Source organism: Dicentrarchus labrax, unplaced genomic scaffold (genome assembly GCF_905237075.1).
Source record: "Dicentrarchus labrax unplaced genomic scaffold, dlabrax2021, whole genome shotgun sequence".
Taxonomy (NCBI): domain Eukaryota; kingdom Metazoa; phylum Chordata; class Actinopteri; family Moronidae; genus Dicentrarchus; species Dicentrarchus labrax.
The window spans coordinates 15,377,344-15,401,554 of NW_026136709.1; the positions used below are offsets into that span (position 1 = coordinate 15,377,344).

General features: G+C 40.4%; 4 protein-coding genes across 9 annotated transcripts in view; 1 reads left to right on the forward strand and 3 right to left on the reverse strand.

The window, feature by feature from the left end:
* The window catches only part of nphp3 (nephronophthisis 3), a 34,431-nt gene extending 19,350 nt beyond the window's left edge, over nt 1-15,081 (reverse strand). The window contains exons 1-28 of one of the 2 annotated variants that reach the window (XM_051411373.1): nt 15,037-15,081; nt 14,116-14,496; nt 13,497-13,622; nt 13,260-13,410; nt 12,955-13,107; nt 12,569-12,702; nt 12,021-12,181; nt 11,739-11,895; nt 11,312-11,386; nt 11,039-11,209; nt 10,840-10,943; nt 9,990-10,104; nt 9,756-9,899; nt 9,550-9,647; nt 9,272-9,374; nt 9,059-9,141; nt 8,251-8,389; nt 7,914-8,078; nt 7,673-7,767; nt 7,452-7,574; nt 7,176-7,365; nt 6,729-6,970; nt 6,411-6,486; nt 6,190-6,317; nt 5,826-6,066; nt 5,593-5,718; nt 5,310-5,425; nt 5,051-5,215 (exon numbers count right to left, since the gene is read on the reverse strand). In XM_051411373.1, the coding sequence (XP_051267333.1) occupies nt 5,051-5,215; nt 5,310-5,425; nt 5,593-5,718; nt 5,826-6,066; nt 6,190-6,317; nt 6,411-6,486; nt 6,729-6,970; nt 7,176-7,365; nt 7,452-7,574; nt 7,673-7,767; nt 7,914-8,078; nt 8,251-8,389; nt 9,059-9,141; nt 9,272-9,374; nt 9,550-9,647; nt 9,756-9,899; nt 9,990-10,104; nt 10,840-10,943; nt 11,039-11,209; nt 11,312-11,386; nt 11,739-11,895; nt 12,021-12,181; nt 12,569-12,702; nt 12,955-13,107; nt 13,260-13,410; nt 13,497-13,622; nt 14,116-14,439 (3,905 nt within the window). In that variant the 5' untranslated portion in view covers nt 14,440-14,496; nt 15,037-15,081. Of the gene's footprint in view, nt 1-3,833; nt 5,216-5,309; nt 5,426-5,592; nt 5,719-5,825; nt 6,067-6,189; nt 6,318-6,410; nt 6,487-6,728; nt 6,971-7,175; nt 7,366-7,451; nt 7,575-7,672; nt 7,768-7,913; nt 8,079-8,250; nt 8,390-9,058; nt 9,142-9,271; nt 9,375-9,549; nt 9,648-9,755; nt 9,900-9,989; nt 10,105-10,839; nt 10,944-11,038; nt 11,210-11,311; nt 11,387-11,738; nt 11,896-12,020; nt 12,182-12,568; nt 12,703-12,954; nt 13,108-13,259; nt 13,411-13,496; nt 13,623-14,115; nt 14,497-15,036 lie in introns of those variants that run through there. The other variant, XM_051411370.1, reaches the window with a different exon arrangement.
* Nucleotides 111-3,878, forward strand: uba5 (ubiquitin-like modifier activating enzyme 5). The gene is made up of 12 exons (XM_051411383.1): nt 111-420; nt 581-626; nt 1,111-1,200; nt 1,307-1,416; nt 1,507-1,593; nt 1,685-1,769; nt 1,863-1,967; nt 2,098-2,225; nt 2,341-2,476; nt 2,587-2,665; nt 2,785-2,891; nt 3,310-3,878. Exons 1-12 carry the CDS (start codon nt 257-259, stop codon nt 3,385-3,387), a joined length of 1,215 nt encoding a protein of 404 aa, XP_051267343.1. The 5' UTR covers nt 111-256; the 3' UTR covers nt 3,388-3,878.
* Nucleotides 15,082-16,433: 1,352 nt separating the features above from the next.
* On the reverse strand, nt 16,434-18,597 carry si:dkey-96n2.3 (uracil nucleotide/cysteinyl leukotriene receptor). Its single transcript, XM_051410376.1, has 2 exons — nt 18,481-18,597; nt 16,434-17,663 (listed from the first exon to the last, which is right to left on the reverse strand). Exons 1-2 carry the CDS (start codon nt 18,540-18,542, stop codon nt 16,712-16,714), a joined length of 1,014 nt encoding a protein of 337 aa, XP_051266336.1. The 5' UTR covers nt 18,543-18,597; the 3' UTR covers nt 16,434-16,711.
* A 116-nt stretch (nt 18,598-18,713) lies between these two features.
* si:ch211-285f17.1 (sickle tail protein homolog) overlaps nt 18,714-24,211 on the reverse strand; it is an 83,125-nt gene continuing 77,627 nt past the window's right edge. For 2 of the 5 annotated variants that reach the window (XM_051410370.1, XM_051410371.1), the window contains 4 exons: nt 23,796-23,876; nt 22,048-23,697; nt 21,383-21,514; nt 18,714-20,356 (listed from right to left, as the gene is read on the reverse strand). In XM_051410370.1, coding sequence (XP_051266330.1) covers nt 19,820-20,356; nt 21,383-21,514; nt 22,048-23,697; nt 23,796-23,876 — 2,400 coding nt within the window. In that variant the 3' untranslated portion in view covers nt 18,714-19,819. The remainder of the gene's footprint in view (nt 20,357-21,382; nt 21,515-22,047; nt 23,698-23,795; nt 23,877-24,211) is intronic. The other 3 variants (XM_051410374.1, XM_051410375.1, XM_051410373.1) reach the window with 2 other exon arrangements.

Genomic DNA, 24,211 nt, shown 5'->3' on the forward strand with positions numbered 1-24,211 from the left:
ACTTAAATCCTCAAAAAGACTGTTAAAATAATCTTCTAATTACGTAGGAACATTTCGAGGTACTTGTGCTCGTCTTCTACACGAACGTTGTTTACGGTAACACACACCCAGACAGCTGATTTTACTTTGTGAAGACGTGTACTTACTCACTTTCTGTGCGGATTTAGCCGTCTAGACAGCACACATTTGTATTTTTATTCGTAACCTCACATTACGTTTAACGTTACATCGTCTGGCGACATTAGTTTCCCCCGTAATGGCGACAGTCGAGGAGCTCAAGCTGCGGGTGAGAGAGTTGGAAAATGAATTGATAAAGTGTAAGCAGAAGCAGTGTGCCGTGGAGGATGCCCAAAACCAGGAGCTTCACAGACCGAAGATTGACAAAATGAGCGCCGAAGTTGTGGATTCCAACCCATACAGGTGACTAGTTTTTTTTATTTTATTTATTTTAAATCTTATTATTTTAGCTTTTGACAGATTTTGTCAGGACCGCCGAGAAGGCTACGCCTTGTGAGTCACTCATCCCATATGGTGGTACTTCATAGACCACAAGCTAATCTCTGCTGTGTTTTCATTGCAGTCGGCTAATGGCTTTAAAGAGAATGGGCATCGTGGATGATTATGAGGTATGATATTTAAGGGTTGTTCGTTTTTGCAATGCAGCACTTGAGTTTGTGGTTGCTGCTGTATTCCTAACAGAAAATGACCATAATATTATAATAAGGGAATGCAAAAGGTGTGGAAAGAACTGATATCGTTCTTGAAACCTATATTCATTTTATTTGAACTAATACTAATGTAGATTTTAGTGCGTTCAAATGCAGGTGTAAAGCTTTTTTATATACTGATGGGAACCTTAAAGTTAATTGATTTTTAAAGACCATGTTTGTGCTGTTAATAATACAAATAAATGATACAAATAAAATATTAAAATAATAATAATTTCCACAGATGGCCAAAATGTCAGCACTGATAGATTTTGACCATTATATGTTTTACACTTGATATCAGACAATACCTATCAGAGCTCCCCTAAAAAAAAAAAAGGTAGCCAAAGGATGCTTTTTAGCATTGTGTAGATGGATAATCATCCTCAAACTTTGTTCACAGAAAATCCGGACATTCACAGTCGCTGTGGTTGGTGTTGGAGGAGTTGGGAGTGTGACAGCTGAAATGCTCACTAGATGTGGCATTGGTAAGGTAATACAAACTTTTTTTTTTTCTTCTGCATCACCTTATACCTGTTCATCTTGTTCAGTAGATTGTGTGCCTGTGCTTACCCCAGCCTTGTCTATGCTTGTCACAGTTGCTCCTCTTTGACTATGATAAAGTAGAGCTGGCCAATATGAACAGGCTGTTCTTCCAGCCTCACCAGGCAGGCCTCAGTAAAGTGGAAGCAGCAGAGCACACACTCAGGTACAATGTTGTTTATAGTAATCCACTTTTGCCTCAAAACAGAGACATTTGGTTTCTTCGTTCTCACGTGTTGCTCAATTTACTCAACAGGAACATCAACCCTGATGTGTCATTTGAGACCCATAACTACAACATCACCACAATGGAAAATTTCGCACATTTTATGGAGCGCATCAGGTGGGCACTCCTATCCTCCACTTTCTAGTTTTGCTATTCTCTCTCCTCAGTGATACAGGCCTTCACAGCAAATTATTCTCTGTTTTCTCAGTCATGGGGGGCTGGAAGAAGGGAAGCCGGTGGATTTGCTCCTCAGCTGTGTGGACAACTTTGAGGCCAGAATGGCCATCAATACAGTAAGAGCATCACTGTCACAAAGAGCAGAGCTGTTAAACACTGTGCTTTGTACTTGTTATTGTGAAGTGTTAATTTTGTCATGTCTGTCTCAGGCCTGTAATGAACTAGGTCAGATCTGGATGGAGTCTGGTGTCAGTGAGAACGCTGTATCAGGACACATCCAGCTCATCATTCCTGGAGAGACAGCATGCTTCGCTGTACGTTCACACACAAACAACATCTTTTGTTTACCTTTGACATTGTTGTTTGCACCAAAAAGATGTTCATCGACTGCTGCAACATTCAGAAAGAGAACTTTAGTACTTACATTGTAATATGCTTTGTTAGTGTGCTCCTCCTCTGGTGGTGGCAGCCAACATTGATGAGAAGACCCTGAAAAGGGAGGGTGTGTGTGCTGCCAGCCTACCAACAACAATGGGCGTGGTTGCAGGCATCCTTGTGCAAAATGTCCTCAAGTAAGATATTATTGTTTATAGCAAATGGGACACCTAAACGTGTATAGCTTTACATATTATACATGTATACAATGCATGTTAAGTAAAACATTATTAATTATATTCTGTCTTTCAGGTATCTGTTAAAGTTTGGCACTGTCAGTTATTATCTTGGCTACAATGCCATGCAGGACTTCTTCCCCACCATGGCTATGAAAGCAAACCCCACGTGTAATGACCGCCACTGCAGGAGACAACAAGAGGAGTACAAGGTGTGTGTGTGCTTGCTTTTTGTTTTCAAGTAGTAGAATGTAGAACCGACCAGGCACTGTACCGGTTGGGAAAACTGACTGTGTCTATCTGTGTGAATTTTCCCCTTCAGAAGAAAGAAGCCGAGCGGCCAAAGGTTGAAGTTGTACAGGAAGAGGAGGAGGCGGTTGTACATGAGGACAATGACTGGGGTGAGCAACAAACAAGTCTTTCAGCTGTCAGATCTTTAACAGTTTGCTTAGATTTGTCATTGTACAACATAATACGATATCACCTGATTTGTATTAACACACACAATTGTGCTGTGCAGGTATCGAACTAGTATCAGAGGTGACTGACGCGGAGTTACAGGCTGCATCAGGCACCGTGCCCGACCTCCCAGAAGGCATCACTGTGGCTTACACCATTCCAGCTGAGGTTAGTATTGTGTAACACAACACAGCTTTGAAGCTTTGGAAGCTTTTACGTGTTTGAGCTGTTTAAATTAAAATGCTTATATGTGATACATGATTATTGCTGACCTTTTTGTGAAGTTTTTAAATTGTAATAGTAAAGTCAATTAAATATTTACTAAGACTGATGACCTCAGGCAAGTTTCTAGTCTCCAGTTTTATTTTTACTCCATACTGACCTAAAGACTGACTGGAAGGTAGGAAATCAATCTAAAAATCATGATGCTGTGGAAGGTGGTCAGCAATAATGAAAGGCATATGGATAATTGGCAAAAAAAAAGAAATTCTTTAAATTGTACCATTTTGACACAAATATCTGTTGATAGTGGTTTGTTGACTCAACTAAATTCTGATAGTATTTTGTTTTCTCGTGTTTGAACCAGACTGCACCATGTGGAGACACAGTGGAGGAGACTGAACAGAGCCTAGAAGACTTGATGGCTCAGATGAGAAAGCTGTAGGCAGAAATCTGACAATATATTTCTGCTGTTCAGATCAGATATAAGCCTTTTCTCACGTGTCTATTCCTTTGCTTTCTTTGATAACAAGCATCATCATGAAAAAGCCAACTAATGTCAAATAAAGAATTACAGAATTCTTCTGAAGAGGGGAAATGCATGAAAAGTGCTGCTAATGGCATTTCACTCAACACAAAACATGTAAAAGCAGTCAAATGTGTAATTCGCTGATTTACTGGGAAGGTGTTTAGCACTTGGATTTGGTACAGTTGCTAATGAAAACTCTGTAAACCTAGAATAATGTCACTGTTAATGCATTAACATGTATCACAATGTGTATTTTCTACGGTTTTGATTAGTGAATGAGCGTCCCTTACCTTTAATGTATGTGCTCTGTCATTCACTCAGCTTTAAGAAAACATCTACTGCAGCAGTACTGATCAACAATGTTTAAGTTGTCTCAACAAAATATTTATTAAATGGAATACAAGCTCCTCAGTATGTTGGATGGGATTTTTGTTGTTGTCCTGTACATCTTTTACAGATTTTACATTAATACATGAATATATAAAAACACTTAAGATACATTGTATGTACTATATTTGGCAATGAAACAGTAGGTTTGGTGTCCCCTTTGGATTCATGTACATTCAGTCAGACAATAAATCATTATTTTATTTGTAACTTGCACATTCATGTGGCACCATCGTGGTTTTGGCAAATCCCTTAAGTGCCTTTTTGTAAATGAATAAATAAACAGAAATTTAGTTTTGCATAAGCACACCATGAAATCAGTACCAGAGGTGATGTTTTCTCAGATATGGTCTAGTCTTATTGTAGGAGGACACCTATTACCTTGGGCTCTACATTTTCTACTTATTACTCTTATACTTACATACTTAATACTGGTAGGTAAACATTATGTAGTGTAAACAAATGGTATCATAACATATAAAACATACCAATTTTTCACAACATGCACATTTGATTTTAGAGACAATGGCTTTCTATAATCATTAAAAAAATCTGGAATGTAGACAACAAATCTATTTGAGGTCTGAGCAGTTTGGTAAGAGATAACAGCATGATCAGACGGAAAATGTTTAATAGTTCATATTTCATTTCCATAAAAGATGCCTGAGAAGCCCCTTTTACTGGATTTTAGGAGTTTCCTTTGAGTTTTGAAAAAAGTGCATAGAGTAATATCTACTGTACAAGAAAGCATTGAATATGCCTGGTTATTAATCATGTTTTATTGGTTAGGTTATGTCAGAACCTCATGGCATTGTATTCTATTCCTATTTTGATGATATACAATTTGAGGCATGGAAATAGGAATTAAGTGTTTGAGTCTGAGTTATCACAAGTGTAAACCTGAGTTCCAGGCCCATAAAAAATAATTGATTGATTTAAAGGAAGTTCAAAGTTCCTTATGTTGTAAAATATTTATAAATACTTTTGGCAAATACACAGGTTTCACAGACTAATACGGCAGGTACAGTATATTTAACCATACCCTATACTTCCAACAGTCACAGTGTGATGACCAGGATTGTTCCCTTTTTGATAAAACCATGGGGTCTGATGTTTTTATTATTCTATGGTAGTTAGAGCTGTCAAAACAGCTTTTATTGTTCTGTGGCACTAAGTGGTTGAACAGAGTCACCTCGGGGCATGTGGGACGGCAGCAGGTCCCCTCAGACTGAATGTGTCCCCACTGGAGGAGTGGCGGGACAGGGCGTTTCCACACACCAACGATGGCTCTGCCTCCTTTATCTCCATTGCACGTTTGTAAAGCTCTGCTGCCCTTTCGAAGTCACCTTCTTCGTAGCTATTCAAAAAAGGAACAAAAAATAATTGTAATACAACATTAATGATTAATCTTCTGATAAGCCAAATGTTGAATGTAACCTCTACTACTGTACCTTAGCACAGCCAGGTTTTTTAGGGTCTCTCCGACGCGTGGATGTGAGCGCCCCAAACTATCCTCATACACTTTCAGCGCTCGTTCATAAAGAGGCAAGGCTTCACTGTGCTTCTTCTGCCAAAGACAAAGAAAATTACAGTTAACTGTGCTCTATACAACCTAAAATACAGCTACACATGCTCATAACAGTCAAATAAAAAAAATATATGTACGTAAATATGCAAGTTGGGATTAGGTTTTGATTATGTACAGACTGAATAAAGTATGATGAGCATTCTCACTAGCTGGCAGTAGATGACAGCCAGATTGACCAGAGCTGTGGCCACACTGGGGTGTTTGGGCCCAAAACTTTTTTCCCTGATTTCCAGAGACAGCTCATACAGCGGCACTGCCTTTTCCAGCTTCCCCTGTAAAACACACACATGCTCAAGTCAGATTCTCAGCCAAACACGAAATTAGCTCTTCAACAGACAGAATATTAAAGTTTCAGTGTCAACAGGCACACTTGTCTCACTCTGCGTTTATAGAGCATGGCCAGGTGTTTGAGTGTGTATGCCAGCGAGGGGTGGTCCGGGGACAAGGCCTTCTTGCGGATGTCTAGCGCCCTCTCATACATGTCCTCAGCTGTCTCATACTCCCTCCTCTCGGTGTGCAGTGCAGCCAGGTTGTTCAGTGACTGAGCGCAGTCTGGGTGATCTGGACCGAGGACACGTTGACGCATCTCCAGAGAGCGGGTCAAGAATATCTTGGCAGCACTAGTGAGGGCCAAGAGAAGGATTTTGGTAGACATAAAAATGACTAAAGAAACAAAAACAGAGTGCAGAATGTGTAACATGTCTTCCTTTGTGTGCATGCCAGCTATAACATGTGTGCCTTACTCCAGGTTGTTTTGGAGGTAGTACAGGACGCCCAGTTCATTGAGTGTCTTGGCACAGTCTGCAGAGTCTTTTCCCAGCGTCAGCTCTTCCAGCTGTAGGGCTCTGCGTCTCAGCAAAGTGAAGCCGTACTGAAGGGTGGATTAGACAAAATGCATGCACAATATGACTGATTAAGTGAGTACGACAAAGCATGTGGGTATCTGTGCTTGCAACATGCTTACCATATGACCTTTCTGGCGAGCAGTCTTCTGACGAATCTTCACTGACATCTTCCCGAGTTTCTCTGCTTGTTCATACCTGATTGTAAAATTGCCAGGTGTAAGCCATTAAACATGTTTTTTAAATGGAATCCTGCACTGATAGTGTCACTGACTGTTTTAGTTACTCTTAACTTTTAATAGGATCATAAGATCATCAACACAGATGGGATGCCTCTTTGTACAACACATCGTTTGGCAGGAACAACAAATAAGCTATATTACATGAACAACCATTATAAATAACGTCAAGCATATCAACACCAAGAGGGAACCATTTACTTGTTTTGTTTCTGGTACAGCATGGCGAGAGACTCCAGCTCGCGTGCCACGCTGACATGCTCAGCTCCGTAGGCGTTCTCACTTATCTCCAGGGCCTGCTTGTACAGCTGCTCAGCATTGCCATACTTCTTCCACTGAACATAAACCCCGGCCAGCTGGTGCAGGGAGCGAGCGACGCTGGGATGGTCCGGGTCCAAGGCTGTCTCCCTAATCTCAAGGGACCTCTGCAAGGGGGCTACAGCCTAGACAAACAGAATCAGATACATATGCAATTGTCAATATGTGCACTTTCCTAGGAGAAAATACGGTAAACATAAGGACACTTATTTAAGCTATGTAAACAAAATAAGAAAACTACCATATAAGGTAAGGCAGAAAAATAATGTGTGGGGAACAATAAACATGTTTTTTTTAGTTATTTCAAAACTAAGTAACCATGTACACTACCTGACTAGGGAGGCCAAGGTCTTTGAGGAAACGTCCTAGGGTCTCATACAGGTTTGCCAGCTTGGTCATGCCGTCTTCGCTCTCACAGCTCTTCTCATAGTGTTTCAGGGACTCGAAGTACTCAGTGGCCATGGAGCTTTTGTCTTTGCCCACATACTGCCAATAGGCTAGTAGCTCAGAGAAGTGACCCCTAGAAAAACATATATCTGTGAGACTATACCTGAATAATTGTGGCAGGCTTTGTAATATCAGCTTGTGTGTATGCACGTTTTATACCTCTTGTAGAGGTTTTGGGAGACAAACAGGTTCAGGAGGCTAAGCTGTAGTTTAGTCCTATCCTCCTGTTGTTGTAGCAGCCAGGGCAGCTCATCTGCAACACGCCAAGTCACACGGTCCTGGCTACACACACACACACACACACAAACAATGAAATGAGTTGTACTAACAGAAGAATGTGAGTTGTGATGTATGAGGAGAAGATGACTTCTCTTAAACACCTGAGTTGCTGACTAAAGTAATGTATGAGTTTCTCTCTGTAAGCAGCAGAGCTGCTTCCTCCACCCAGGAACTCCAACCTCACAGCTTCCCAAGCCTGAAAGACAAACACACATACAAAACAAAAACATATGACAAAACAAATGATCTATTCATACAGTTTCTGTTCCATGAATACTATTTTTTATGCATTTTTTAATGACTTTGTGCTCTATTATATTCCGCTGGCCGAAGCCTGATTACCTGCAGGTGCTGAAACCTGATGAGCCCACAACGGAGAGTTACAATGCAGAGTCTGTTCAGATGGTAAAGCAGAGAGGACAGGACAGGAAACTCCACATCTGGGAAATGATCTAGCACCTCTGATTCGCTCACTCCATTATGGCTGGCACATACAAGGCACAGAATCTAAGCAGAAAAAGCAAAGACAAAAACCAGCACTTATTCCTCTGCCACAAAGAAAGCACAATGTAAAGAAAAAAAACAAATCTTATGTGAATGACACACTTTACCATTAAATATTAATTAAATAGTGATGAGAAAAGAGACATTTTTGTTATTTTGTCTGGACATATATCACCTCTCTCATAATGTGTCGCTCTCTGTCTGTGTTGAGGGAGTTCAGTGTTATCTTTAGCGCCTGGCGGTAGAGTGACATGGTGTCCTGACACTGTAGACACTGCTCCAGGCTCTTCTCCAGTGACCAACATGATATACCGCTGGGCAGTAACAAAACACGGCAAAATCAACAAAAAATTAAACATATGTACCCAGACATTCAGAGAAATCAACATTAAACTTAACAAAGGTGAACTGCTTTCAACCCAAATTGTTTAAGAACATTATGGAACTAGATTGTTTTAATTGTCTAAATGTGAGTGAGAGTTTGAAGCTGTTAGATGCTGCTCCTGCACTGCTGCCATTGCAGCTAGTTGCTGCCACCTTTGGTGGTGCAAGTTACTGTGAATAATGAATGCTGAATTACACAAGCTAAAGTTGAAAGCTGCAAGAAATTGCTGAAGCAATGCTGAAAATGGCTGAAAAACCAGTTGTCAATTGAAATGCATTGCTTTGAAAACTTGGAAGCTGAAATGTAAAACTGGAGCTGGGAACTAAAGCGCATTCGCTGAAGAAGCAGGAAATTTTCCCTTAAAAAGTGATGTAAAAAATAAAACTAGATTAAACAGAGCTTTAGACCTATAAAGCAGACATATAAACACACATAAAAAGGTCTAACAGTTTGCAGGCTGGTCACAGGCTCAGGTATATTTATATATATATGATATATACACACATATATACCTGAGCCTGTGACCAGACCATACTGGATGGGAAGAAAAGAGTATTTATTTAATACATTTAGAGTTGTGAAACCAAGGGTGGCTAACCTGATGATCATCCTTGCCAGTAGTGTAACATACAATGCATTGCAAGTCGATGCAGAGCGACAGTGCCTTTCCAGCTTCTTCTCCTGAAATAAAGAAATAACATTTAAGTGTGGCATTCTCACAAAAAACATACCCCTGCTAACAACGTCTTTCCACACTTTCAAATCTCTTCAGAGTTTTTACAAAAAGAGGGATGATGGGATGATAACTGACCTCGTCCTTGGTAAATTTGAGATCCATGCTCTGGCACTCTGCATTAACAAGGCTTCTGACCTCTCTGGGACTCAGTGGGTCTAAGTGGAGTGTGGGCCACAACCTTGTGGGCCAACAGACATAGTCAGTGAATTATAAATGGCAATTTTCTACAGGACCATATTTTGAAATATTTACAACTGCATGGCAAATAAATAAATAGCATTTTGAACCAAAGCACACATATATATCTGCAGTAAACTCAATGGGATATTTGTAATTCACACAGAGTGTCTCACCTCCAAGCTTGAGGACACGTCTCTACATTGACAGACACCACCACTCTGACATTAACAGGGAGGGGGTCAATGAGCCACTTCATGTGTCTTTCCGCTTGCTGAAAAAAAAGGAGAAAAGTAGAAGTAGTTTTATTCTGAATTATTCTAAAGGCAAAACATGTTAAGTAAATGTCTTATTTGGGTTAAAAAAAAGAAAGGAGGCATACTTGTATTTGGTCAATGGAGTCAATGATGATCATGATGTTTCCTTGATGGCGTGCTGATAGTCTTTCAAGCCAGCGGGGAAACTCCTCCAAGATCTTACTGGGCTCCATGGACAAGCCAGAAATGGACCAGAAGTGCTGCAGCAGCTATGTGACCACAGACAGACAGAAAAGTAAGACTGAGTGTCTTCACTGGAAGTAAGCCTATGGAAGCACTAATAAGAGACACCCCCTTACTTTGACTGTGAGGCGTTTTATAATGAGAACTGGCTCTGAGCTTGTGGAAAGTGGCCGTCCAACGAAATGATAAAGGAACAAGGTGTTCGGGGACTGCTTCTGCTGCTGCTCAATCCTGTAAAAAAAAACAAAAAAAAAAAACATACAAAATGTCCTGTACCATGATGCACCCCCTCTTAGAGTATGTCTGACAGCAACATATACAGAAAAAAATGTATAAGGATATAAGGATGCAACTTTAACAAAGTGGGACTTTATTAGTTCTTAGGGAGAAAGTGAAAGATAAACATGATTCCTATTATTGTTTTCTCCTTGTGCCATTCTGTAATTAAGTAAATAATTATCAAAACATCAAAAAGCATACAAAAGGCCGTAAATTACAATGGTCATCCAATGAGTCAGGGTTAGAGTGACGGTAAGAATGTCAGGGTAAGTCAATCAAGGCAGAGTAGGGCGAGTCATGACTTTGCCATCCTGGGAAAAAAAACATTGTGCACTGTAAAGGCGAGGGAGAAGAGAGTAGCCTTACTTGTACTGAGTGAGGAGGTGAGGTACAGATAGTAGAAGAGTGTTATGAGAAACAGCAACCCCAGGGTGTGTAGTAGCCTGTGTTCTGACCTAGCTGATAAACAGACACCTGTTCGTAACAGTGATATTCGAGTATAAGCTGCAATGTAACCAATTTTTCTCTTTTGTCTCCCCAGATGTTCATGAAGGCTCTTGCTTGCATAACAAATAATCCTTTGGAATGAGAGACAAGGACGGATTTTGTGTCTGAGCATCTAATTGCTCCTTATCTCACTCTAACTAGATGCAACAGGTTTTCTGTTTGCCACAACACAGTTCTCACCATTTGGAGAGCAGGAGAGACTTCCCTGAGCCTGGACCACCAGACACCAGCAGAGGGGGGGTGGGAGGGGGAGCTGCTATCATGTCATTCAAACGATCTATATACTGAGGAGGACATCAGATACACAGGTTTAAAGAGATTAAAGAACACATTTTTAGGTTGGATAGGATTAAGAAAGCTAAAATAAGGTCTGCCCTACCTTCTGGAAACCTAACTGGGAGTTGGTACTGTTACAGGCCTGCTGGTAGGACTCAATCTGTTCCTGCTCATCGTGTAGGTCCCATAGCACGTCTCCCGAGTCTTCCTCACGTCCCTCCTCTATGCCAGAGTCCTTAGAGTCAACATCTGCTCCTTCAAGACCCAACAACTCCTACATGGTGAGGGTGAAAGGTAGACATCAACAAGCTGTCACAGGAAGGATGAAGATATATCACTGTACACACAATACTTGCAGCTGGGGGACAGTCTGTACCTGTTTGATGACTTTCTCTAGCTGAGCATAAATCAGGTCAGCCCCCTCCTCTGCAGAACCATTATGATCCACCACCTGGGTTAATGTTCAAAACATGTCAGTACAAACACAGTGTGGCATCTAGCAAACAGGAAAATACAGACAGTCAACTTTAAAGGCAATAAACCTGCAACTTCTGCTTTTTGCCCAGTTACTAGTGTGGTTACAAAGGGGAACAATGGAAGAGCATTTATAGTAACTGAAACTACTCTGAATAATAAAGGCTATTCTTTAAAACGCACATACATACTAACCTCACTTGAAATCTCATACCTATTCATATAATGCACTTCACATATGTCTATTTTCTCTTTATCTTGAATTAAATATTTCCTTGTCCCCTGTATCTTGTTTCACCTTGGTTGTTTATTATATGGCACACACAAACCTTGACTTTAGCAGCCTTGTCTGCAGCATTAACCCTTTCTAGCAGTTGCCTGGTGGGTCCAGTCAAATTGTGATCTTCTTCAGTCCTGAGGTATAGCACCAGTGGATGGCCCTCTGGATTCTTCACAAAAGCTTCCTCGCAATCCTCCACCACAGAGCTACACACATGCATGAACATCAGACTATATTTTTTCTTCATTTATTTATAAATAAACAATATAAGTATTGTACAATCTTTATAAAACATGGGGCTATCCTGGTGTGGATAGGTATAGGACTGTACCTTGTGACAGTAGAATTGAGCAGAAGAACACACACAGAGCTCCTTTCAATCTCCTGTTTGCGCTCCACAGTGTATGAGGCAGAACTCTCCTCTGGGAAGCAGACATTCAGGAAGAAATGGCCGAGACCCTCACACATTTTCCGTAACACAGGAGAGTGTTTCTGTAATAAAAACACGAAGCAAAGATTTCCCAGACAAGGATTGGTGGCAGTTCTCTACAAAAGTGTAATTTTAAACAAGGTTAACTCAGTGTCTGACATTCAGACTACTCTTGAATTGACCAAACTAATTTCCTGAAGGTAGATTAAATGCAGTCTCAAAATGAATGCTGTCTGTCAGTAGAGGTACATTGATTATTTTGTCTATTTACTGTAAGTGAGTGGTGCAAGAGCAAACACCTAAGTACTAAGTCACATGTTAACCCAAGGTTAAATATTCTTGCTATTCTAGTCCTATTCCTGTGTTACTTTAGGCTATGTCACTGTCACAGTATACCAAGAGAACAAAATATTTACAGTTTGTTGACTTACAGTGCTAATCTCACCAACCTTAATAAAGATATCAAGCTCAGCTTTGGTCTCCTTGGTAAAGATTAGGTAGCACCGCACTGTGTTACTCCATAAGGCCTGGGGCACATGAGGGGAAACTTGAAGCAGACTGGCCACAGCAGCATCCCAGTCATCTGACACAAACACACACATGACAAAAGTTGTGAGACAGACACATGATACTGCATACTTCAAAGGTTATCCATATACAAGCATACATATACACCTATTAAAAAAGTTAGAATACATATAGTAAGTAAAGGTCAATTTCTCTAAAAGTATAATTATTTTCCAGCATCATATATATATGGGGCTACTTCTGCCCTGCCTACAACCTATATCATGATGTCTCCTTCCTTCCTACAGACTTACTGAAGTTTACTTACCTCGGCTCACATTTGCAAAGGGTCCCTCCACGTCTATCAAACTGTGAGCAAACTCTGGTCCCCGGAAGGTCTGTTGTAACTGCATCATGCTACCCATAGAGGGCTCACTTCCCAGCACACCACCAGACCAGTATTCACACTGTGTCCCTGCAGCTAAAGACATAATAAATAATACAATGTTCTTGAAGATTACGTCATACAAAACAAGATCATAAATTTTGTATCGTAATTGCAAATGAATACTGAAAGGATGAATAAAACAAAGACAAGAAAAGGTCCCAACATTGTGGATTTCTAGATCTTACCAGTGACAGTGGTTTGGTTATCATCTGAGTCAGAATCATTTGGGTCGTAGACCTGGATGCCCTGAGCCTGCAACTGTTGCAGTTTGGCCTCCAAGTCCCTCTTGGCTCGCAGGAGATCCTGAATTTCCTTTTCTTTTGTCTCCCGGAAAATCTGGTGGTCATTTAGCTAATTGGTTAGGTCTGCACACAAGATTAGTAGAGGGAATGCTACACATTAACATTTGTGCTGTGTTTTACCTTAAATTGTCGTTTTACTTTGTCCCTGTCATGTTCAAAGGTGGCAGCCCTTTCCATAGCTTGGTACTTTGCCTCAAGAGCACTCTCTTTTTCCCGAAGGATCTTCTGGTAGGTCTTCTGCAGAGCCTGTTGTCACATTGACAATAATGAACACCATCATAAAAACTTAAATGTTGAAGCCAAAAAGCTTGTCCTGTGATCTGGATTTGAGTAGCCTCCAGTCCCAGCACCCCCTAAAAACATTCCTAGCCTAATAAAAATCATCAAGTAAACTTTTGACTTCCTACTTTCTTATTGGGTTTTCTATGCATAGTGCACTAGTTTAACATTGTTTTTTAGCTGCTTATCGTAAATAGTGTATTAGTCTAATATACCTCCATTTAGAGCATCCTACTAAACTGAAGTCACCAAAGTTGTCATGGCACATGGTCAGACCGACTGAGAGTTCAATCCACTATCACAACAGGATGTGTGGACTGGTTATAGATCTAGATTATGAACTACATCTGGTAACTAACTAACTTTTTAAAATAGGGCAGAGTATTAATAGACTGAGTTTCTCTCAGCACCCCCAACTCTGACCGACTTCAAGCATTCCCTGCTCCAGTTAAATAGTTACCTGTAGCTCAGCCCTCAATCTCTTGTTCTCCTCATCAAGCTTGGCCTCCTTCTTTTGCATGGATGAGATCTCATTATTCTTGCTGACACGGAAGATTTCGTACTCTTTACGGAGTCTTTCATACTCAGCAGCGTACTCCAGATCCACAGAACCTGTGGATTTGAAACTGGCCCCGATCACCCGAGGTCCTCTGCGAAAGGAACTGCGCAGGAGTCGGGCTTTGGGCTTGACCTCCACTGGGATCTCACAGGCTTCCCCACCTTCACCCCCATATCCATCCTCAATCACCTCTCCCGGGCTGACCAGAGAGGATGCGGTGCCCATGGTGGCAGCCTAAGCTGTAAAATAGTACTCAGCCTTTTCGGACGCCCATAGCTGCTCCTGTGCGATGACAGACAGGACAGGGATGCAAAGTGACAACCACTGAAATGTTTTCACCGACCGAGGCTGTGGGAAATGATTGTGATTGGCATTTGTGTGGCATCTAATTTGGTTTTCTCCGTGCTGCATAACAAACGCTGAAACAGCAAACCTAGTCAATGTTTATAGTTAACATTACAGCCACCAAGCTAACTTTCTCCTACAAAAGCACATGAGAAAAAGCTCACACGAGGGTTATTTTTTAGAGAAGAGACCCAAGCTACAAAAAGGTGATTTAAGGCTAACAGGTTTGCAGCTGTTTGCTAATTATTCCTGTCTGACCAATAACGATAAATTAAGTTGTAACTTAGCTAACGTAACGTTAACAATACAATATTTAGCTCTTCAACAAGCTCGTCGTGATATTTTTCCTGGTGTAAAGACTGAAGGAATGACACAGTAACTTCTGTACATGTTATAGCTTCAACATAATGTTCACTAAAACCCAGAGTTTGGTTTAAAACATATGAAGCTAGGTTAAATAAACAACAGTACACTTACGGTCAGCTCCGTTCACAGCTTCTTCCTGGCTGCCTTGGTAACAAGGTACGGGTAATACTGGGTAAGTCTTTCGCACAGGTCAAACTGGGGTAAAAGTCAATTCAAATTTGTCTTGAGACACAAATATTATTTATTATTACGTTCAAAAATGTAGGTGTGACATTTAGTTATTGACACGTATCATGTTTTCAAATGCAGTTATATATATATATTTTTTTGATTAAATATATTTAACCCAGACCCATTTTTCTTGAAGGAAAATTATAGGGGATATACCACAGACCAAGTGAAACTCATATACCACATTTCTGATGTTTTTTCTTTTTAAATGTCAAATATTTGTTTTGTGACATATGAGTCACAATGGGCGTTTTTGGTAAATAAATACTCTATTAATACCTTAATAATTTGACATTAATTTTTTGTTTATATTTCTTCAAATATACTTTAAATTGAACAACAGGGCATATATTAATTCTAAATAATTGAAACAGTGAAATTAATTGAGGGGCTTATTACCTTCTTTGTTATTGTTACACAGACGTCACATCAGATTTTCCATGACAACAAAAGCCAGATGTGACGTATACGTCACAGCAACATTTTCGTAACTTGTTTTATATTATTTTGTTCAGGAAATATGGTCAGAACAGATTAAATGCAATACAGGACATACTATTAAAGCATTAGAATTGTTAAATGGGTTTAAACTTACATTAGTAACAAAAAACAAGCTTTATAAATTTAGCCATTTCCTTAATTTCTGTCATTTCAGTCACACCCACATTTAGGAGGGGACACTTTCCTGTCACAGTCACATGATTGTCATATGACCACCACACCAGTATGTTTTGTAGATGTCACTTAGGGACTTAATGAGTTAAGGTTAAGCATAAAGCTGTATATGGAAGATTCAGGGACATTTAAAGTGTTTGTGACACACGTGTCACCATAGGTTCTTATGGGTTAAGGAAGTGAAATCTGTTATGCAAAACTTTTGTAAGATATAAAGGGGGCCTGCATTTTCTAAAAAATCCTTACAAAAAACCAACAATCTAGGAATATAAAAAGTTGTGAATTTTTATCTATTTTGTAAAGGCTGGCTCTATGGTGATAGTTATAATAAACTGTGGGAATTAGAGGCCCTCATTTCAAAGCTTGATTAAAAATAGCCTACATAAACTTGTGTCACTGTGTATGTGTAGGAGGAGTTGCTGATAAGATAAGATAAGTTTTTACCTCGTCAGTAGTGATCTAAAAGTGGAAATACAATGTCACTGTTTCAGTTTCACTGATATTTTATGGAATGTCTGAACTGCTGTACAGTTAAGTATATGTTTTTTGTACTTAATGTTTAGGTTACCATAACAAATATATTAGAGGAATCTTACACCCAATTACACAAAACATTTTTTTATTCTTAATGTTGGAAAACTAACACACAACCAGAGCATCATATTTGACGTACTAAGGTTCTCCAAACAGCATGTTTGTGTTCAACAGCACTGACCACCACATTACTTAGAATTCAAGAGTCATAAAGTCATAATAAGGAATAATTATTACTTCCTCTGCATTACTTTGAATTACTTTGTAACCCACTTCCGAAATCACCAAGTTGAACCAAGGTTGAATGCATTTATGTACATGTTAAAATAGTGTCCATATTTGTTACTTATTGATCATCTTCCCTGTTTTTACAGAACAGCTGAAGCAATTTGTTCCTGTATGCACGGTTCAGGAAAAAATACATCACAGGATCCAGTACACCATTAACACAGGTCAGTGCAGATGTAATCCGATTGGCCCTTCTCAGTGACTCATAGCTTGCTGCAGTCAGTTGGTCAAGACTGTGGCTTTTGATGTAGATGATCCTGCTCACATGGTAGGGCACAAATGCAAACAGGAAGTTCATCACAATGAGGATGATCATTTTTATAGCTTTGTCTTTCACTGGTCGTTCCTCGCGTTGCTTCAATGTCCTTAATTTCAACAAAATCAGTATGTAGGAAACCACTATGGTGGTGAGGGGAATGATGAATGCCACAACAGTGGAAATCAAAGCTTTGGGTGATTTATTTTCTAAGTACAGCATGGTGCAGACACCAGTTGAGTTGTTGGTCATATTCTTTTTCAAGAAAAGTAAAGGACTCATAGACAAAATAACTATCACCCAGAGTATGCCAACAACTACCTTTGCATACATAGCCTTCCTAACTGACTGTGACCTTAAAGGTAGAACCACAGCCAGAAATCTGTCCAGGCTGATAAAACTCATTAAGTATAGGCTGCAGTACATGTTCAAGTAAAAGAGGAAGCCTGCAAGTTGACAGACTACATGTCCAAAAGGCCAGTGGCTGTCAGACAAGTGGTAAACTATACGCATGGGTAAAATGAGGATATAAGACAGGTCTGCTACAGACAGGTTCTTCAGGAAGACCTTAAATGGAGACGTACTGTCCTGGTGAAAGAAGGCCCACAGTGCCACGGCATTACCAGGTACAGCGATGATGAAAATGAGGATGTAAAAAGTAGAAAAGATCACATTTTCCTGGGGGGATTCACTGCCAATGGAGCCCCATATTTCCTCCTCAGAGATGTTCATTGTTGTTGTGGAGAGGATCAGCCTGGTACAGCATAGAGACAAATAACTGATGACTGAATGACAGCCTAACACCAGGTGATTTTTTTGTGACTCATCAAATCATACATTGTTATCTCATTACAAAACTAAGACTGCAGGATGTAGGCTACACATGACAACAGGATGACTTGCACAGTGTGAGAAATACTGTGTCTTGTAAATGAGGTTTGTTAAAACAGGAAATGCCCTGGCAACATGTCAGCGTAACCAGTCTTGTATATTTTTTTGAACACCCGAAAAAGATTTCTCACGAATAAGCTCCTTTGAAGAGCTAACAAATGTGTTTATCAGTTTAAGTAGTAAAGAGAATTTTCAGCACAAATCAGAAATGCAAATTAAATACAAGATGTAAACACGTGGGATACATTTCTTTAGATAAAATAATTAAATATGTATGTTGTCTCTTTTATGCCACATCATGTGGTAATTGTAGTTGACCTTCACTTACAATGATGTGATGAACTTTAAAATGCACCATTCAGTGCATAAGTTTTACCAATGAAATTATACATATTGACACTTAACCTCTAAAATTGATTTGAAACAAGTAGAAACACAATTTCAAACACAAAATCAAAAGATTACTTTAAGCGCTCAGTGACAATTAAAAATAAATTGACTAAATGTTTTAGGTCAAATTCTTAAATGTACAAAATGTTGCTATGTGCTCAAGTATGGTTTGTAGTTAATGCACCACTAATCTGTGTACTTTTCTATATAATAATGTAATCCAATGCAAGATTATAATAGTAAATTTTCACTGTGTAAATAACAAATATTATTCATATTCATCTTCTTACCTGTATTTGTAGAGATAAAAACGGCAGTTTTTGTTATCCACTGAAAATAGAATACGAAACATTTGAAGTGGAAGTGAGAACTGCTCTTTGTTCCTGCATCTTCACTTATATATATATATATATATATATATACACACACACACACACACACACACATTAACACAAACACCCCTTCAATCTTAATCACACAGGAATTAAACAGGAAACCCGAAACACAAAACACTGAAGCTCAATGCATTACAAGCATGCAAGTCTTTATTTTTGCTACTCCAACACAGTTTTGTCTTTACCACATTGCTCCTTTATAGTATGATTTAAAGCTTTACAAAAATGAGAGAAAACCAGATATTTACAAAATCTATCTGTGCAAACATAATTCTTCTTTTACACCACTCTCCTAAAGTATTTGAAAGGCATGCATACAAATAAACTTTGGTATGTTAAAAAAACTACTTATTTTCTTAGTAGAAGCATCTATGTACACGTGGTAGAACCAATTCATCACTTTGTTTTTAGTACAGTTTACATTTAGACAACAATACATGTTAACTTAACAAACTGCGACCAACAGTACAAACACTGTGGTCAACACTTCAGCCATCACACACTTAAATTCCCCTAAATCCTGTGAGTGGGTTAGGCCTGAAGTGAATCATTGTACAACAACTTTGGCAAATAGGCACACTAAATGAAAACTTGTATTACTTATGATACCACTTTCACACATCTGTAAAATAAATTGGCAGTTCATATGGGTGAGAAATGAGAAAATACTCTTAGAAAACAGAGATTAACAATGAATTAAAATTTTAAATGTCTGTATACACCATGTATACATTCATAAAAGGCATTTACAAGGGCTGTGTTGAATGTCTGGCAACATAGGAAATATAGAAGATTAAATATACTATGGTTATTCAATCTCTGGTTTGAAAAATAAAAAAACATTTTTACATGGTATGTTGTGATTGTACATCAACTCTATATTCCCTAGTCATAGCTACAGCAAGAAAAATAGATTTTCAACACCATGAGAACCTTCCACTTCAACTACAAAGTGGTAAAACTAAATATTTTTTAGTTACATTATAAAATAGAACATCTGGTACACCTTCAATAAAGAATCAGAATCCCAGTAAGTAATGCAACTTAAAGGAGATAAAAGCATTGGTGTGAGAAAGCCAGTGTCAAATAAAACATGAATTGGGAGAGTGCATCACTTAATACTTTTACAAAAACTTTAAAACACAGAAAAGAAAAACAACAAACCCTAACTATATAAAATGACACATGACCAGATCTACCTGCTATGCGGTAAAGCCATGGGGCGATAATGGAGCTAGGTAGTGTCCTTAGCTGCTGTGGCTGTTGGGATGCAGGATTTGCCGCTGCTGCCGTTGTGGGACCTGTAGTTGGTGAAGCTGGGGGTGTGTATGGTGCGGATGCTCTTTCCACCTGGGCCCAAAGGTGTGGGCGACAGAGGGGAGGGGGAGGAGGAGGATGAGGAGGAGGAGAATGAAGAGGAGGAGGAGGAGGAGGAGGAGTGCACTCGACCATTCTGCGAGGAAAACGAAAGAGCTTTACCGGTGTGCTGTGAGGGTGTGGGGAGTTTGAGGGATCCGTTAGACAGGGAGGGGATGTGGGAGGAAGGTAGGGAACCGGAACGAGGAGTGTGAGAGGACAGGATTGAGGATTTTGTCACAGAGGAGGAGGAAGAGGAGGAGGAAGGGTTAATGGGATTAGTAGCATCGGAGTTTTGTGCAGACTGGGAGCTGCCTTTAGTAGAGCTAGGATAAAAAGCAGGGATTTTAGAGATGGGTATAGTAGGGGAAGTAGTCTTATGATCCCCTCCCACTCTTTTAGCACTTCCGTTAGCCTGCAAACAGAGATGCCAAAACAGATACTGGTTGTCAAAAAAGAAATCTGGTCAAATAATACATGTAAAAGGTAAGGCGATGTTAAAAAACTACATGTTATACACATAGAAACACACTATGACTACACAAACATTAATATTACTAACACACAACTAAAAGACACCAAAAACAACATGTACAGAAGATCTGTTTTTACTAGGTTACATGAAAGGTGAGACACATGAGACATGTTACCAAGAAACTGCAAATGTTAGACAGCGTGATGACAGACAGCAAGGGCATCTTTACAGACTGCCTGAGTTAGAGGGATTGTTAGGCCTTGTACAGGGGCTGTGGGGGGAAAATTCATAAGGGATGCATAGGAAGCCTGGAGAGAGTTAGATAACAGGGTTAGGAGTTTGAAGAGTGAGAGCAGACAGGGGAAATGTGGGCCAGTAATCCACTGAAATTGACGGTGCAAGATGGTGAGTTGTGGCGAGGTCTTGAGGGCAAGGAAATATATCACCGTGAGGTTAAGAAGCTATGCAGTAATGTTGGGTTTGAGCAGGGGTGCGTTGTGAGAAGGAAGGTGCATAGCTGAAATGTCAGTTTGTATTTTAACATAGCCATAAGCATCCTGGGATTTTAGCAACACTGTTTAGGAACTCGCTGTGATGGGAACTGGAGATGTGATGACAACTCAGATGATGACAGGATAGGATTCCACTTTTCTTTGCCATTTTTCCAGATTTTTTTGTTTAGTCACCAACACAGTGAAACCATGAGCAGTGTGGACATGCAGAAGCATACAGTACAGTGATGTTATGGGGTAACAGTCAAGAGTCAAGCATGCCTTCTTGTCGAGCAGACTCGAGAGAAACATTAACAGATCCACAGTCGCCACCATGGTGACTTTATTTTTTTCAAAACACTTGAAATCTCACAGCTTTGGTAGTCTTTTTTCCCCTAATAATACATGCCTCATGTTTTCGATCCCTATATGTTTGTTTCTTCTAGTCTCTGGTAAGGCCCTACAGTAAAACTACCTGTCGGAACTGCCTCTGAGCGTCCTGCAGTTTTTGCTGTTTTCCTGCTTTGTCAGTAGTACCCGGCGACTGCCTGGACTTCGCAGACAAAGGGACGGGCATCCGACTAGTAGGGGAAGCGACACTGGTATTCTGCAAGGGGATCCAAACGAAAAACAAAAGAAGAAATAAAACAAAAGAAAGAAAAAAAAACACACACCATATAGGAAGTATGAAAAATCAAGGCACTAACAGGTGAAAGAACCTGTTCATTCAACACCTCATTGATCAACACCAGTGAAAGATCATGCACCCAGTGAGACCATAAATCTTTAAGTCAATACACAGTTGTTCATGCAGTCAAGAATAAGGAAGATATCAGAGCTTAATCATCAGGACTCTGTCTTTGATGATGAGTTTGTCACTTGCTGAAAACCTCAGAGTTTTAGCAGTGAACTGAAGGAGAAATATGGTAGCCAAGAACCCAACAAAATGCCACCCCCAATCATGTCACCATGATTTCACAGAGGGAGAAAACCACAGGGGACATTTCCAAAATTTCCAAGCACCTGTGTAGGGGATTAATGATTTTGTAATTTCAGTGGTTAGGGTTGGAGTGAAGGCAGGTTTTAAACTGAAAAAGAAGGACCCATAGCCTCCCGGAGCAACAAGAGCTAGAGAGAGACCTGTTGTACAGTGCTCGGGACACTGGGGACAGTGGTGGTGATGGTGGTGGTGGTAGTAGGGATGACTATAGGGCGAGGAAGGAGCTGAGGTTTAGTCTTCTTCAGCAATGAATTTTTGCTGGGTACCTTAGGGCCTGACCCTCTGGAGGTAGGGAGAGAGGAAGACCTCTTCAGCCCCACTCCCTCTGAGCTTTTCCCATTCCCTGCTTTAGCTTCCTCTTTGTAGACTGGCTCCCCAGGGGAGTGTGGTCCCATCTCACTGATAGTGGTCTCTAGCTGCTTGATGGTCTGCTCCAGGCTGTCCAGTGTCTTGTAGGTATTCTCCCGGATCTCATTGGTCCTGCCAAGGGACTCAGAGTTCTGCCTCTTCAGCGCAGCTGAGCCTGTTACCTTTGGCGTGTCTGCTAAGGATTTTGAGCGTGTAATCTCAAATCTCTTTGCTTCTTTGTGCTGCCTGATAGTACCGTCACATTCCTCCTCGTCTTCATACACAACCACCTGTAAAGTCTTCTTGCCTGACTTGGTGCCAGTGCGAATCGCCTGGGTCAATGCCACCAGCTGTTTCTTAGGGAACTTAAACTTGAACTTCTTTTTGCCATCCTGCTTGCCGTCACCATTTGACTCTAAGTTCACTCCGCTGTCCGTCAGCTCAGAGATTGAAGATGAGGATGAGGATGATAAGCTAATGTGGTCTGCATTGACCTGTGAAGAGCTGACTTTTTTGCCATCAGCGACCTCAGTCCCTCCAGATTTTACCTGCAGCCCACCACTCCTCTCTGTATCAGACTCCTCACTCTCCTCCTCAATGCGCTCTTCTGCTAGCATCCTGTCCAGTTCCTCCTCACATTCAAAGATGGTAGACAGCCGCTTGTAAGCTGAACGGATGTCCATGGGCTCATCAAAAATGATGATGACGGGCTTCTTACTGAAGCCATTATCCTGTGGCAAGGAGGGATCCGCTGTGGTGTTCCCTCGGTTAGAGGCACTACCTACAGTAACGGTCTGGACACTTCCTTTCTTGGCGTTCACCAGTTCCTGGTACTCTCCACAGGACAGGGCCTGAACTTTGGTGTTGGTGATCATAAATGCTATGTTATCAGGGGGTGGAGGTGCCTCTTCTCCAGGTAAGTCAGGACTAAGACTTGCCTCCTCATTACCCTCATCACAGGTAGCTTTAGGTGGATTACGGTCCTCACTAGGAGCCTTTTTTGGTGGAGCAACAGAACTTTTAGGTGCCTCTCTTATGGCATTGGTTGTGGTGGTTGCCACAGGCTCAGGTATTATATTCTTACTAGAAGAAACATGTTGCTCGATGATTTTACTTTTCTTTTCAGTGTTAATCTTATTTAGGATTTTTCCCTTCTCCATTTCTGCACTGGTCTTCAAGGATTCAGAGCGTTTAACTTGCTTCCTTGGAAGTTTGAATGCTTTCAGTCCCACAGGCTTAGGTGATATAGGTGGAGGTGATTTCGGCGGTGGAGACATGGGTGGCTGCTGCTGCTGCTGCTCGTTTGGAGAATTGTCATTAACATTGACATTTGACACCTGTGATGGAGGCTGTGTGGGCTCTCGGTGTTCTGGGGTTTCCTCCGGTCCTGGTGGTGGGGGTGGATGCTCTTTGGGAATCTGGCCAGTCACATAGTATATGACCTGAGAAATTAATAAATTGCTGTTTAAAATCTCAAAAAATAAAGAACATACATTAACTGTATATGAATATCATTTTTATAACTGAAAGTCATACATACCCCTTGGCTCTGTCGGACAGTAGTGTTGCCATTTTCATCTGTGTCTGGATCTTTATCCTCTCGACTGGGCTCTGAGCTCTGCTAGAACAGTGTGTGAGGGAATAATATTACTGTGCAACTGGTGCATCAGGCTGCTGTGGATTAACTGTGAATTCACATACATTATTGCAGCAGCATCCACAGTGTCAACACTGCATTGGCCAATTACCTTCCACCAGCAAATTATTTACAATATGTACTGCTCAGATGGACTTCAGTTTCTTAACGTACTGTATCACTTTTATATGCTGTACTGACATTAAATGCTGTTTATTAAAATGCATGCAGGGACAATGAACATATATTACTATCTAAAAGCTAAGACTATGCTGTTTTATTTACACCATCCAAATCAGCTACTTATTGAAGGCTAGTGG